Source organism: Artemia sp. Qi Xiang Cuo, chromosome 8 (assembly GCF_049724085.1).
Source record: "Artemia sp. Qi Xiang Cuo chromosome 8, ASM4972408v1, whole genome shotgun sequence".
NCBI lineage: Eukaryota > Metazoa > Arthropoda > Branchiopoda > Anostraca > Artemiidae > Artemia > Artemia sp. Qi Xiang Cuo.
In genome coordinates this window covers 69,479,424-69,496,434 of record NC_142801.1, presented here as the reverse complement: position 1 = coordinate 69,496,434, position 17,011 = coordinate 69,479,424, and the positions used below count along the sequence as shown (strand labels likewise).

General features: G+C 34.7%; 1 protein-coding gene across 1 annotated transcript in view; it reads right to left on the bottom strand.

Moving 5' to 3' along the window:
• Positions 1–520: 520 nt before the first annotated feature.
• Positions 521–17,011, bottom strand: part of LOC148949752 (retinol dehydrogenase 13-like) — a 52,415-nt gene continuing 35,924 nt past the window's right edge. The window contains exons 5-7 of the mRNA XM_089093720.1: positions 12,086–12,390; positions 6,768–6,857; positions 521–765 (exon numbers count right to left, since the gene is read on the bottom strand). Of these exons, the coding sequence (XP_088949846.1) occupies positions 661–765; positions 6,768–6,857; positions 12,086–12,390 (500 nt within the window). The 3' untranslated portion in view covers positions 521–660. The remainder of the gene's footprint in view (positions 766–6,767; positions 6,858–12,085; positions 12,391–17,011) is intronic.

Genomic DNA, 17,011 nt, shown 5'->3' with positions numbered 1-17,011 from the left:
TGACACTGACTGAAATAAATATTTTATACCGACTAGGAGTCAACTAGAGAGAATAGAGACTCAATAGAATAAATAATAGATACTGAATAGAATAGCGAATAGAGACTACACAGAATTGAGAATAGAAAGAAACTTCAGAGTTTAGCAGATGACACTGACATAGCATCGTTTATGCCAACTAGAGTAGATTAGAAAGAATGGAGACTAGACACTGAATAAAATAGAGAATAGAGACTTGAATAGACTAGAGAAAACAGACTGAATAGTATGGACTGAAGAGAATAGAAACTAGATAATAGAGACTGAATACAATAGAGAATAGAGGCTGAATAGAATAGGGAATAGGAATAGAGACTCAATAGAATAGATAATAGAGACTCAATAGAATATATAATAGAGGCTGAATAGAATAGAGAATAGAAAGGAACTTCAGTATCTAGCAAGTGACACTGACTAAAATAATTCTTTTATGCCAATTCTTTTTTCACAGAAGAAATCTAATAAAAAATAGTCGGTTAAAACAAATGAACAACCGCATTTTATTACAATAGGCTCAGCAAAACATGTGAAAACAAAAGAAAAGAGAAGAAAAAGGTAGCAAATTATCACAAATCTTTGAAGATTCCCAGGTAAGAGTTTAGATTCCTCGTTTTCGAGGACTTAAATTTTTCTTTCATTGTCACGGAGACCAACAAGCTCAGCAGACTTATCCCACAGTCGTTTAGCCATAGCAGGATCTTGAGACAACTTTGAAGACGAAGCAGGCTAGAAAATAAAAATAGTTTAGCTACCCGACAGCTCAATATATTGCCTGACCCAAAACAAAGGACGCATCTTAAATTTTCATAATTTTATAGAAGACAGCTATGAAATTAACAAGGTGTCATACAATGCATTATCTAGGGGTAGGGGTGTTGGGGAGTTTCAGTCCCCCCTGAAATTTTTATCCGATTCGTAAAAACGTAAAAATGCATAAACAAATTTTTGATGCGCTTTTAAAGTTTTTTTTTTGGAATAAATGAAGGGTTGGTCCTCAACATAAGTAAACATGTTGAGAAAACGATTCTTACTTCATAATATCGAAAATAATCCTAGTTAACATGTTTTGCAGGGGTAGAAGCTTTATTTTCACTTTTTTCCTTCTTTTTCCAGTTTTTATATCACATTTTTAAATATTTGCGTCTATTCTCTTTGTCTTGAAAATCGTTTATAAACAAACACCCAAGTGCCATCTAACTTATCTAACCTTACCTAACGTAAATTATCAGTATTTGTCTAGTAATATGTTTTTGACAGACAGCATCGATAGTCTCTTAGCTACAAATATAGAAACGGTAAACTGAGTCATAAGTCGAATTCATGTTTATTTTTCAGAATTTTGTCAAAAAAATTTTGTACAACAGTGAAAACTACTTTTAATCAGTTTAACAGTTTAAATTATGTCAAATACCCAGTGTCCAAGTTTTTTTAAGCCTTGAAAGATTGGTTCCAGACGTTTACCCCCCCCCCCTCTTAAAAAATACCCCACGCAGAAAATACTCCCCCCCGGCGGAAAATCCCCCCCCCGCGGAAAATGCCTCCCCCCCCGTGGAAAATAAGGCTTTCCAAATTTAAAAATTTTATTTGAGTTTGATTTGTTTTAATTTCCGTAGGGGGAAGGAATTTCGGTAGTATATTATGCGCCACTCACTCAAGTTTTCGCTGTGTCAGACTTGAGAACTAACCGGTTTCTTCGTTAGTTTTTTTTTTCAGATTAGCGCGAGACAAAACGAAGACAAGTGACAGAATGTATGGGAAATACATAATTTTGGCTATATATTTGCACCTAAGGAGGGGGGGGGGGAAGGGGAACGGGGGTAAATTATTTGGACAGTTTGAAGTAGGAAAAAAATTGTTTATAGGTATATGGACACTAAAAAATTACAGAAGAACAGCGAGGTATCTGGAAATTTTTTTAAAAAAAAAAAAAAAAAAAAAATAAAAAAAAAATAAAAAAATCGCAGTATAAAGTAAATGTAATGTTTCATTTAAGTGTTTTTCCTAGTGTTAAGTGTTTTTGTTTTGTTTTTTCAATGACTGTTTTTCCAAGTATTAAGTACTATTATAAGGTTAATGTAGTGTTTAATTTGATTGTTTTATGATGATCGCTGATCAAAGTTTATGTTATTTTTGCCTTTCATTTATGTTATTTTACTGGCGTTCATGGCCGTATATTTGGTTTTAAAATATACATATCTATCTATCTAATACGTTGAATAATTGTACCTAACACATTTTGCATGGAGACCTGCTATACTTTATCCCCTCCCCCCACCTAATGTGCAAATCTATAGCCTAAATTTATTTCTAAAGTAATGAAGAAACTAACGAAAAGACCAGTGTTCTCAAATTTTACACAGAGTAAACTTGAGTGAGTCGCACGCACATAATACTCAATTACAAAAATTCCTTTCCCCCTACGGGAATAAAAAAAATAAAACTCAAATAAAATTTTAAATTTGGAAAACCTTATTTTCCACGGGGGAGGGGGAGGGTTTCCGGGGGGTAATCGCTGGGGGGGGGTAGACACCGGCCACCGAAAGATTACCCCAAGTTGATTTGGACAATGGAAACTGTTAGTTTTCAAATAATTATGCTTTCTCAGTGTATATTGACGGGTTTTCATTAGGTAATCTTATGTACCAGCTTCATATTCCATTAAATATTCATGAATATAACTTCTTTGACGTTTAGACGGCTTGTCGCACACACCCGTCTTAAGCATTCCAACAAACACGTGTGTAGTTTTTTGACATTTGTAGGTTTCCTTTCCCCAGACGTTTCCTTTCATCAAACTAAAAATTTATGAATTTATGAAGTCGAGCTGAGAACTTCAGATAATTTTAGAAGCTTCATATTTTTTTTTGGTTTAACTGAGACTTGGAACGAGATACCTACTAGAGTCCATGACAAACACAACAAAATGGCCAAAAAGTTATGAAATTAATAGTTAGTTAGTAGGTTTCACACATGCAGATATTATGTCAGATAGTTTGAAAACCTAAGCTGACAAAAAAAGAACGCATCCAGTCGAAGCTTCATTTCCATAAAAATAGAAAACAAAACAACACTTTTAGGCATTCGCCTTGAAAATAATAACTAAATTATATTTTCAGCAGAATTCAGGGCTTCGGCCAAATTTTGCATAGATTTGACTAGGGAAAGTAGTTCCTAAATTAATATATGCGAATGATACACAAAAGATCGAGTGACAACTGAAAATTGATAGAAGTGGTTCAGTTCTTTTTAGAAAATTAAAAACAAGAGCTTCTGCTGACACTTTTGGTGTTCTTGGTAGACCATAATCAAGAGTTAAATACCTCATACTTGCTTTTCTATAATGTACACTAATGTATATAATGTTTCATAATGCAAACAAATATTGTCTGGACAAGGAGTAAATTTGAAAAATTCGCAAAAATACTGTGGAAAATTATTAAAAGTGAAAGCATGTCTGCATAGCTGATAACAAGACGACAAGATGAAAACAAGAATTTCACCAGCTTCTCTTGTATTGTTAGCCCGCCTTGTATAATCATTGGAAACAAAACCTTGTGTATTGACACAAGCTTGTTACTTTAAAGAATTGAATATATACTATTTGTGTATGTCCGAACTTTTACAGTACTGTCTTTAAACAATTCTACCACATGACTGAGTTTAATAAATGCTCGCTTTTAGGTTTCAAGTTAAATGCGCACCTTTACGTGTTCGATTTCTAAGCTTTTGATATGTTTTGATGTCGATTTGAACAATATTGACGGATATTTTATAATTAATAAAGAAATACTTCAGTTTTTTAAGTTCATAGGGATTCTCAAAGATTGATTAGAACAAACATAGAGCAACTACGGAGCCGTTAGGGAAACCAGGAAAATAGCAAGGTTTCTAATAGGATGACTCGGTCATCTTTTTTAATAGATGGTAAAGAATATTATAGATGTCACTTATGCTAGTATTCCAATAGCTGATGTTCTAATTAAAGTCGACTCACGAAGTGATTGAAAAACAGATCTTGTCTAATAAAAATTCCTGTGATTTGTTTAATTTGTCTGATAATACAAAGAAGAATTTTCGAAATTCTGCTCTACAAAAGCAGATTTTTGACTTTTCAAATGTGAATGTAATTTCTGTGCGTTTTGGGTTTCATTTATTTATTTATGGTGACATATCGTAGTTTTGCGCTCGAAAATTTATTTGACTTGATTTCTGTGCATCTTCGGTTTAATGTAGCTTTTTAATTTTCTTTGTAAAACTTCTCTTATTGGCTCATAAAACTATTTTTCAACTTTGATTTTACTTCTATTCGTGTTCAAAATTAGATGTTCTTACACCCATAATTAGTTGGGAAAAGTTCTCCTCTATACTGACTCTTTAGAAATACTTTTTTTAAGTTTTTGGTTGCGATCGGCTCTGACACATTTCGTATTGGAGTTGAGCTACCACTTCAACCTTGTTATCATTAAGTCAACCATTACTGGTTGATTTAACCGTTACTGGTTAACTACATAGCAGTTTAAAAATAACATTAAAAAAATTAAATTATGCCACAACTCTGTACAAAACACCATTCATAACTATAGCTCGGGATATTGCGAGCCAAATATGGGTCCGCGCTGAGTCCTTTGGGAGAGTAAACTATAGATAAAGTCAAGTATTGTCTCTACAACCTATCAATCGTTTAAACAATTTTCGGTATAAAATACTGAGCTTTTTTCGTACGGATTCTAACAGAAAGGTTTTGCCAGAACGGTCTACCCTCCCAAATACAAGTTTATGATAGACTTACATTTGTGCGGCAACATAAGAACAATAGACATTTCATAAGTAACACTTTTAAAAAGAGCTAGTTCTGTGATTATAGTTCATAGAATATGTTTGTAATCATCTGCTTTGCGACAAATTTGGCGCAAGGTAATGATCATCGCTAATTAACTTCTAGCACACCTTATTCGGTTGAATGATTAAAAAGTATTTAATTAGATTGTAGCTGTTCAACCCAAATTTGTGAAAGCTGTTAACAGGAGAAATCTTAACTAAGAAAAAATGACGTGACTAACAGATTTAAGGATAAACGGGGGCAAATAGAGTGGAGCTTAGATATCAAAAGCTATTTTTATCGTTACCTCTTTTCCCTAGGCAGCTCATTGGGGGTCCTTCGCGACATCACGAGCTAAAAGACCCTAATATAATCACATAAATTTAGTTTAACCCACATAATGCAAAGCCGTCCTGGAATTTTGCCAGGGGAGGGGATTTCCCAATGACTTAGTGTGATGGTAAAAAATTAAGACCCTTTAAATTTACCAGCAACATCTTCTTCATTAAACTGAAAATTAATTAGTCTAAAATAGATATGAGAACCAATGGGTACTAATACAATTGACCTGAGGTCTCAAAGTTGTCTTTTATTGTGTGTCCTTTTCTAAGAGTGGGTCATTGCCCCTTCATCACTACACGCATGAGCGGGAAAAAAAATCTAATTGAATTACATAATTTAGTTGATGGGCTAAAAACTGTGTTTATGAGTAGTGTGTTAAAAAAGAGCAATGTGTTTCGTTTGCAATTTTATTTCAAACATATGTTTGTTTTTTTTTACTAGATTTAATGTATGTTGATAGCAGTACTCTAAAAATGGTATTAAAATTAGTCCTTTTGAAATAGAGAAATTGAAGAATCGAATGTTATAATGGCTAACGTCGCCCGCCCCTTATTTTCATCCTGGATTTATGTTCTTTTCAACTATTATTTAATTTCTTACTTATTCCTTCTTCCATGGAAAGTCCAAATGAGCGATTAAGAAAAATAGAAAAAAAATAATGTTTTACAACAAATCCTCACTTCATGATTCTGAACACTCTTTTCAATTCCCCTCAAATCTATACGAAACAGACAAGGAAGTGTAAACGACATTTCAAATTAGCTTATATAAAGACAAAAAGTGCTTTTCTGCTGGGTTTTTACTCAACTGCAAATACCTATTAGTGGTAACCACGTAAATTTACCCCATTTCGCACAGCCCTTTCAGGTCAACCCTTGTGAAATATGACACCAATCTACTCATTCCCGTGTTGAGTAGCTCCCTGTCTAGCTCAAAACTGATTGAACTCTATTAATTCAAATAAACAATGAATAGAGCAAGAAGTAAAAATAAGGCTCAAAAGATAATAGAAATAATTAATATAAATGTAGAGAGATAGAATGATTAGTCTACTTCTGCAGATCCTGCTCAGCCCCCCGCCCAATATCTAAGAATACTAATGATTGTTTCTTGTGGGTGCAAACTTCACCTTGTTTGTTATTTTGATAAACTTAGGTATCCCCACCCCCCAAAAAAGGTATATATTGTTGACTCAGTCTAATTATGAATAAATCAGAAACTCGTGTTGTACCAAGCAGCCTATACTTATACAGCACATTTTCATTTTTTTTTTTTTGTAAAATTCCGATGTGTTAAAGCAAATTATTCATTTTACAAAAATTGCAGATGATAGAATATTCTAAAAGTAGATGTTAAATATGCAAAATTTGATGAATATAATCATTGTAAATAAAGCAATAAATGTAAGTCTGTTCAGTTACAAGGGAATTTCCAGTGGAAAAAATTCCCAGTTGCACCTCAGTTAGGATTAGATGGAATTTTTGTAAAATGAATTTTGAGCTTTCCTATCGACTGTCAGTTACAGAGATAAACTTTAATTTATAAAAAAAAGAATTAAATTACTCACGGAACAATCTGTGAAATATTGTCCAGACATATGTTCTGCTTCAGGGGCGACAGCCAGGTATATAGTTGTCTGAGCTCCTTCCTCAGGTGTCTACCAAAATAAAGACATTTAATCTAAAATCTTTCTGCCTTTCTGTTCAGCCTCAAATTATTTAGCCTAAAGCTATTCAGCATAAAATTTAAATTCCATTAACAGGAATGTTTCCGCCGTCCTAAGAGTTTTTGAAAAAAAGACTTTGACTGTAGACATCTATTGGTATTTACAGTTTTTTTTTATTGCATTTCCAGACTTGCTTTGAAGTTTGAAAGGCTGGATGCATCTTTGTTCATCCATTCACTGATTAAGGACATCTCACGAATATAAAGATTCTTGCGCCAACCCTGTGACAGTTTGGGTTGAGACATGGGCCACGTATCTCCATTAAACTATTAGTCTAATGGTCCACCACAGGACACTTGCATGTATTTTTTTTCTAAACTGGAAAGTTACATTTTAGAATTTCCAAATTCCTGTATCTAAGAATTGCTAGTAACATGTTCTCGTTTCTGTGAGATGAGGGAAAATTTTTAGCAACAGCTGGGAGGCAGAAGCAGCCTAATTTTATGTTCAAAAGCTAAATTTACCAAGAAATATGAAACACCAGGAATATGGAACGAGTATATATTTACCGATGAAGTGGTTACTCCAAATAGCCCCCAATAAAATGTTTCATTAAATCTAGCTCCCGCCAATTTAAACTTAAATAAATTTAGAATTTGATCATTAATGCCATTTATCATAAGTGAAATATCTAATAAAATTTCGATTTCAATTAAAAATTTTTAACACAAACCATTATATGGTTACTTTTATGCTTAAAGGTCGTATCTAACATTAAAGGTCGTATCTAACATTTTCACACTTCTTAGATAATTGCCAAAAACCTTCTGCCAAGCTTCGCCCAAAGGGAGATCAGCAGGGTAATTTAGATCATGAGATTGAATTGTGATTCGACAGTACATTACCCTGCTAATCCTCCTTTTGAATGCACCTTCCCCCAGATTACCGCAATTCAAGCTCCAATGTGGAGTTTCGAATAAAGCGTACCGAGCTCTTTTGCACTCTTGCCACTCATTTTGAGAATTGAGCAATCTGGCAGTCATATTGATCAGCGACTTGAACTGCAATCTGTTTGGTGACTCTAGAAGTAGAGTAAATATTCTACGTAGCAGTGTTCTGTGTCTGTGTTCCAGTTGAAAATGAGCTTAGACTTACATACATTCATAGCTCTGGCAGCACGCCTTCTCTTGATTTCATGTTTCGCTCCCCTGAAATGCTGCAAAACTTGAAAACCAAAGTTAATACTTCATTCCAGACATCAGATCACCTGCCAATCAGCAACCCCTTTTCTTAGTGTTAGCTCCAACTGATCCCTTCAAATCAAGTTATACCAACAAGTGGCATGCAATCTGAAACACGGGCAAAATTGACTGCCTGTTTTTTTTTTCAAAGCGTAAGTGATGCAATCCTTGGGAAAATCAAAGTACCGTTCCAGCTCCTGTCTCAGAAGTCTGGAATTAGCTTTTCTGAAAGTCAGATTATAGTCAACATGCATTATGCTGAAATTCTGCATGCCCTACACGTTGCTGAAAAGGTTTACCGGTCCGTAAAGTCTGGGTTGGAGCCGAAAAGCCTGGCAGGACCAGCAATCCAGAGATCACCAAGTCGTGTGCCAAGTTAAGATTTCGGATCCATAATTTTAGACTGTGGTATGCTGCGTACCAGTGCGGTGAACGAATTTCACCTTTATTCAAACAGACATTTCACGAAAGACCTGAAACGATATCCAGTAAATTGTATAGCCGCAGTGTCCTATAAGGCATATATGACCCAAGATTTGTGTGGAAAATGTTCAAACGTGGTAAACCCAAATCACGTTGTCTCTTTCCTTAAGTTACCAGTGGTGTAATTACTTCAGCACTGAATTTTCGGAGCCTGATACGGTCTTGAAAAGTGTTTATGATGACCAACGCTCTTGAAAATAGTGTTATGATTAAAGTGTTAAAAATTACCCAAACTATGTAGAAAATGTTCAAACGTGGTAAATCCAAATCATGTCGTGATTCTGTCCTTACAAGTGACCAGTGGTGTAATTACTTCAGCGCTGAATTTTCGGATCCTGATACGGCATTAAAGTGTTTATGAGAAGGAGCTTGATAAATGTTTATTCGAGTCTAGCAATGACCTCAGTTTTATCGTCACTTGTTCCTTGATGATTATTGGTATAATTAGCCCTATCCTTTAAAAGGAAAAGTCTTCTGACTAGTGCTCTTTGTTCAGAGTAATTATTGTTTTCACATCTATTTGCTTTCCTCTCGAAGTGATATTGCTAACATTGGAAAGTGTTTTTATAATTACGCGACATACCTACTTGGACAAAACGAAAAAATAGTAAAAAAGAGAAAAACGAGGATTATACGAGCCAGTGAAAAATGTAGACTAAAATGCAAATATTTCGGTCAAGACCTCCGCTTTACCGTCCTCAGTGCACGATAATAAAATAAATTTACTAATAAAAATCTAAGGATAATATAAGAAAATCAAACCTTAAAACACAACATAACTAAAATTTGGCGACCCTTTCATGTAACGGTGAAAGGGTAACTGAATAAAAATACAGTACTGAATGACAATTCAATTTTTTTTTATTTATACAGAGCATTTTAAAAGCTAAACGCTTCCCAGGTAAAACACCACCACAGATTAGGTTAGGTTGCAAAATATGATTTTGTTGATTTAAGTAAAAACGATCAGAATTAATTAGCTCAGAGTAAATGGGGCTTAAATAGGTTTCTCCGGTGTCTCTATTGAGAGCTGACTTTCGGTGAATGTACTTTTTTTTTTGGAACCCTATGGAACCCTATAAACACCAATGCCCAAAATGAGGCTCGTTTTATCTTTGCCGCTATTAAAATAGCTCTAAATTATTAGAATTTTTGAATGTGACATTTAAGTTATTTTTTTTTTTTTTTTTTTTTTTTTTGCAGTTTGTCACTTAATTTGGGAAATAGGGCAAAACAGTAGACTTTTTATTACCCACTAACGGGGTAATATCTGTTGGAGGTTGTGGAGATGATGAATCCTTTTCTGCCTTTTTTTGTCTTTTTTCTATGATGGATTCCATTAACTTGATGGGTTATTCATCGCAAAACTTATATGTCCTTCAGATAATTCATTTCTGGGATTATGTGAGCTTTTGAACAAATTCTTATTACACGATCAACTAAAGATATAACTACTCCTTTCTTAACGCAAGGAGGGTGGTTGGAAGAGAAATGCAAATACCCTGTTCTTGCGGCTATTTCTATATTGGAAGAACCCACCAAAAATTGGGGGAGAGGTAGTTGGAGCACGGGTCCTCAATCGACAAAGCTATGGAGCTATGCCAAAGGCCTGAGACTTTTGATTCCGCCTTGGCTCAACATGTGTATAACAATCCACACCATTTCATTTTATTTGACAACACTTCCACTATTGCCCCCGTTAAAGGTCTCATGTAAGTTGTCAGGGAGGCAATTGAGATAAAAAAGTACATTCACCAAAAGGTAGTTCTCAATAGAGACACTGGAGAAACCTGTTTAAGCCCCATTTATACTGAACTAATTAATTCTGATCGTTTTTACTTACAACAAAATAATATTTTGCAGCCTAACTTAATCTGTGATGGTGTTTACTTGAGAAGCGTTTAACTTTTAAAATGCTCTGTATAAATTAAAAAATTGAATTGCCATTCAGTACTGTATTTTCATTATGCTTTCACCGTTACATGGAAAGGGTCGTTAAATTTTAGTTGGGTTTTGTTTTAAGGTTTGATTTTTTTTATATTATCCTTGGATTTTATTAGTAAATTTATTTGATTATCGTACACTGAGGACGGTACAGCGGAGGTCTTGACCAAAATATTTGCATTTTATTCTACATTTTTCACTGGCTCGTATAATCCTCGATTTTCTCTTCTTTAATATTTTTTCGTTTTGTCATGATTGGCCAGTGTGGTGTCAGAAATTATTTACCTACTTCGACTGTTTAGCCCCTTAGATGCAATCCAAATAAGAACTGAGTCGTTTCAAAAAAGGCTAAATTTGATTCTACTTTCCTATAGAAAGTCTTCTATAGGCTTGTTGTTGGTTAAATGTTGATTTTTCATTCGTTTTTTTTTTTTTTTTTTCCTTCCCTACTCCAGCACAGGACTACTCCAGTGTCCTTTTGTGCATTATGATGGGCATTATAATTTTACTTACAGGCCAATGAGCCTTTGGGGGAATAATAACATGTACTATTGTAGGTGTATTTAATGAAGAATAAATCTTATCTTACTTACTTTTTCCGCGTAATTCGGGAGCTTAATTGTGTAAAAGCACTGTGTCAAAATTAATTAAGTTAACAATCAATTTTTTTGTTTAGAGGAATTTTCAGCTGAAGCTCAGGTAAAAGAAACTCGTACATGGTTGAGAACAGGGCAAAATTCAAAAAAAAAAAAAATAACAGCTTCCGAAATACTAGCTTGGTCACTATTTTGGTTTAGTTGTGTTTTTTCTTTTGATATTTTTTTCCCAGCCTGTCCATTAGGAAATGGTGCTCTATCCAGGGGTATTACCTACCATTGAAACTGTTTTAACTAACTGAGAAACATCAAATATTTTCCTGAAAAAGAATCCATCCAAAACTATATTAATTCGTCCAAATACACATAAAAAGGAAATGCGTAAACACAAAGCAAGCTTTAACGTTTTCCAATCTTTCGGTTCATATTTCTAATCGTAAATGATTTCAATCGTTCGGATATGTCGTTGTGTTCAGAAATATATAGAATATTTTCCCGAAAAAGAAACCGCAAACAGCAGCAGCCATGGGAATACGAAAGGCGTTATGTGACATATCAGTCAAAAATGAGCATACCGATTTTACTAAAATAAGGCGAGCATGATCGGCTGGTTTAATCAGAATGCACGCAGAATCTTTCGCTTTCGGGATATCGTCAATTTTAGAATTGGCCCAAAACGCGCTATAACCAAATTCCGACCAAAAATCGTTGTGCACGACTTTTCCACGGTCATGAAGATTGTCACGTAAGTCCCACCATAAGATGGCCAAAAAGACACGATTAGAGCTCGAGAGAAATACGGAATCATATTATCCAGAAGTTTTTTGCTTCTACTGAACATTTTAGAAAATGTGACTTAACGCCTTTCGTATTTACACAGCCGAGTTGTAATGTTTCAATAAACAAAAGTAAAATAATTAAAACTATTAAAATCCTCGTGATTAAAAACAATTACTTTGAACAGTAGCTTTCTTGGCAGCCAGTTAACAACTCTAAACCAGAATGGATGTGGCCGATCATAGGTGGGAGTATCAGTCAGACCTGGATGGAGGACGTTGGCAACCACTCCAGTGCCCTGAAGACGTCTTGCCAGCTCTCTTGTGAACAACATCACGCACAGTTTAGAAGTACCATAGATTTTGAAATAACCAGCCCCTCCTTTTTGGAAATTCAGGTTATCTATATCCAATTCTCGTGCACGCCAATGAACAACGCTGCCGTAGTTTATAACCCTTGATGGTGCAGCACGCTTCAAAAGATCTGAAAAAATGAATAATGAAACGGTATAGGGTATACGTATGGAATAGTATATTATAAATATGCAATGTATTGTCATCGGATAGTATAGAAATGTATAGTGACGTATATGGCAAACAGCATGGGAATCTGCACAATAGTACATTAGCTATATATTTCCACACTGGGGGGAGGGGTGGTTAAGCAAAGTGGAGCACTTTTAGGAATCATAAAAGTAAGTATTTTAGTTTTTTTAAGTAATTTACCCCCCCCCCCCCCTTAATGTTAAAGCATATAGCCCGAATTCTATATTTCCCATGCATTTCACCATATGTCACTCTTACTAGATATACTAGATATACTAATAGATTATTACAGGGCATTACATGATCTATGAACTGGGAATTAGTCCCCACTGCACCCCAATTATGGTGCGAGTGTTATTCGCGCTTTACTGAGAGCACTATATATATTTTAAGCGATTTCAAAGCGAAAGAAAAAAAAGATATTTTATCAAATAAAAACTCGAGGCCGTATACACAATAAAGGGTTCACCGGGCTTCAGCTCACGCCCCCCCCCCTTCATCGCCCAAAGGTTAAATTCTACTCGTAAAGAAGCTACAATAATGCAAATTAACAAATTTTTAGCGTTTTGCAGTTGTTGTTTTTGTAAGTCACCTCGAAAAAAATATCCAAAACAAAGCTTCCATAAAGGTGTTACTAGGCTTCAGCTACCTCTCGCCCCTTGCCCAAAGGTTAACCTAAACTCGTAAAAACACTACAAAAATGCATATAAACAAATTTTGATACGTTTGTTAAGGTTTTTTTTTTATAAATACCACCTTCCCTAAAAAAAATTTACCCTCATCCCCCAGGAAATCCTAGATATGACCCTATAAAATTAAAATATTGAAAATACATATTGTTTTCAGCAAAATACAGTTTAGAATTTGTAAACGAAAGAAAAACGAAAAAAGCATAATTTTTTGTGAACATTGATTAGTCATGGGACGTCATTTGGTTTGAATTAATTCAAACCGAATTAATTTTTAAATTGATTATTATATAAAACTATAATAATTGAAAACTAAAATTCCAATAACAATCAAGATCACACAAAAGAAAATATATATGTTTAAAAAAACAGTTTTATAACTGAATTCTTCTTTTTCAGTCTATTTCATTTAAACATAGAGCAATGATGCCTAAATTACATTTTGAAAATGAATAGTTTTAATTTATTTTTTTAAATCCATGTTATTCTTTGAAGTGAAGTTTTGCAATGTCAAATCTATTTGTTTTAAAGGAGCTTGTTTAAAATGAAGAAAATATTAATGGAACTTTAGTGTAGATCAGCCTGATAGAACTATCAGCCTGATGCATATCAGCCTGATGCATATCAGGCTGATATGGATTATTGATGGATAATTGATCTACTAATGGGCCAATGACAACTTTTTTAAGCTCATTCAGGGTGTGTTTATGACTGTATTGATTCTAGGGAGAAGTTTACACATGCGCACTGAAATCAACCAGTGCAGTGTTTAGATCGACTAACGGGAACAGGATCACGTCTCTATATAAGCCATTCAGGGGGATGTTTCTAAATGTATTTATTCGCCAAGGGACAAAATCATGTGTCTCTTTCTAGCTCACTCAGGGAGTTACGTAAGGTATTGATTCAATAGAGGGGACATGATTTCTGAGAAATGGATTAGCATAATTGGCGGGGAATTCTATCATGAGGGGATTTCATTTTTAAATATGGCCTCTCAGGTCTTTAAGTCTGAGAGATAAATTTATATTCTATTTTTAAATATGGCTTCTCTGGTCATTAAGTCTGAGAGATAAATTGAATATACTTTACGCAGGAAATGGTTTTTTGGGAATTTCAAATGTAAAAGCGCAGGGATGCCAAAGCAAAGGAACACGCAGAAATTACTTTTAGGGGATTATTTGGGCGAAACAGTTTGAGACATTTTAGAAGATGATTTGGGGTGAAACTCTGTGGTTGTTATAATACACAAGTTCCATTTGAAGTGTTGTAAGGTCCCCTACCGCAACCCCAAAGGGTCCCCCTTACCCCCGGGCCCCCAAAGGGCCCCCCTACCCGAGGACCTTACAACACTGTTCAAATGGAACTTCTGTATTATAACAACCACAGAGTTTCACCCCAAATCATCTTCTAAAATGTCTCAAACTGTTTCGCCCAAAAAATCCCTAAAATGTCTCAAATTGTTTCGCCAAAATAATCCCCTAAAAGTAATTTCTGCGTGTTCCTTTGTTTTGTTTTTGCGTGTCCGCTGTTAAATTTGAAATTCCCAGGGAACCATTTCCCGCGTAAAATATATTCAATTTATCTCTCAGACTTAATGACCAGAGAAGCCACATTTAAAAATAGAATATTAATTTATCTCTCAGACCTAAAGACCTGACAAGCCATATTTAAAAATGAAATCCCCTCATGATAGAATTCTCCACCGATTATGCAAATCAATTTCTCAGAAATCCTGTCCCCTCTATTGAATCAATACCTTACGTAACTCCTTGATTGAGCTAGAAAGAGAACCGTGATCCTAACCCGTTAGCGGATCAATACATTTAGAAACATCCCCTGATTGACCTAGAAAGAGACACGTGATCCTGTTCCCGTTAGCGGATAAATACATTGCCCCGTTAGTTTTCAGTGCGCATGTGCAAACTTCGTCCCGGAGTCAATACACTTAGAAACACACCCTGATTGACCTTGAAAGAGGTGTCATTGACTCGTTAGTGGATCAATAATCCATGAATAAATTATGTTAGTTTAGTATTGGATAAGAGGGTTCTACTTATATTTATTTATCGATCTTATAATGATAAGAGAAATTCCATAAAAATTTTAACTTTAATATTTGTCTTTTAATATCTATTTTTAAACTACAATTGGGGTACAAGGGGGACGACTTCCCAGTTGAATATCAGTCTTGTTTTTGGTACATTATGTGTTCATTATTAGTTCCATTTTTATTAAGTCTAATATTTCATTTTTATTAAGTTTCTTTTAACTTTTAATTCATAGTTCAATTTAATCTCGGGTAGTTTTTTTTTGTTCTGCTCAAGACATAGCTTTGCTCTTTACTTTTGCAAAAAAAACATGTTTATTTTTAATTAAGTTAATACAAAATAAAACGACGAAAAGCAATCAAAACAGATTAATCAGTGGCAATTAAATTGAATTGTTCCATAACAAAGCGGATCCATATAGCACCTAATTAGGCAGAACTGCTTCGTTCAAATTGGTGTGTAGAGCTTTATCAACCCAGTCCCTGTCAAAATTGATGAGCATAATTTCAGTTAAGTATGGTTTCTGAGACAAAACAAAGGGAATAGTGTTGGTTTTCTTGGCTGTCGCTAAAGTTTTCACTAAAATATTCCTTTTGCCACAATTAGCTTCCTAGATAATCTAACTCGCTTGAGTTTATCCGCTGCATCATGGAAAATCTCTAAATTCAGGAAAAAATCATTAGTTTTAGGAAAATTACTAATAAAAAAATCCCTAGACAATAAAACATCTCTAGAACAGTAATTTATCTTTTACCCTCCTACTCAGCTCCCAGTTTTCACGACTTGCTAAGATTAGGCAAGAAGATGAGGAGGTGGAAATAATTAGGACATGTACTCTACATATTTATGTAGATATTTACACATGTATGTACATATTTAGGACATGTACTCTACATGAAAGAACAGCCTACCACTGGAAACCAGGTGACAGAAAAATACGAGGTCGTCCAAAGATCAATTTGCGGCGAAATTTTGACTGAGATCAGAGGACGGCCGAGACCTCGTTATTACCTGAACGGGAAGATGTTACCACTGCAGCATCATTTAAGGACGACTGGAGGGGCTTTGTCGACACCGTATGTCCTACTAATGGCTCTGGAAGAACTAAAGCCTAAGGTAAAGAGCTTCAAGCGAGTCACAAAAACAATTATTCTTTGCATATAATATACCTTGATTTGATAATATACAAAGATTAATATACCAAATCGTTGATAATCTACAACGATTTGGCAATCGTTTTTGGCACTTCCATGACTCAAGTCTGAAATAAATTGGGAGCTATGTAGGACTAAGAGAGGCCAAAACTTATCAGCGCTGCCAAGAGTTCTCAGTGCAAATCTCATGAAAAAAAAATCCAAAGAATTTAGATCATATTGGAAGAAGTTATATTGCTAACTTCTAAATACCTACTTCCATTAGGATAGCTACTGGGTTTTGAGAGGTTTTAATCCCTCCATATGGAATATTCATTACAAAGGGGAATATTCTTACAAAGGAATAGAAATATTTTCTAGTTCTCCATAACATGGGCAACCGCCGGAGAGGGCAGAAAAAGTGCGATCGAAATTTTGAAGACCGAAAGTTTGAAGATATGCCAAGATTTCTAACGTCCAGAACAAAACGATGCTTCTCTGACAGAGAAGGCTTTTTTCCAAACTTAATCCTCCTGTAAAAACTTTTGCAACTCTCGTTTGTATTAAGGTTACCAAATGGAACTGTTTACAATGGTCCACTGAAACGTCCCAGGTCTCAGGTCAAAGCTTGATTAATACCCTCTTTTAGTTAGCAAGGCGAAGCAGACCATAATTTGCAGTACTGA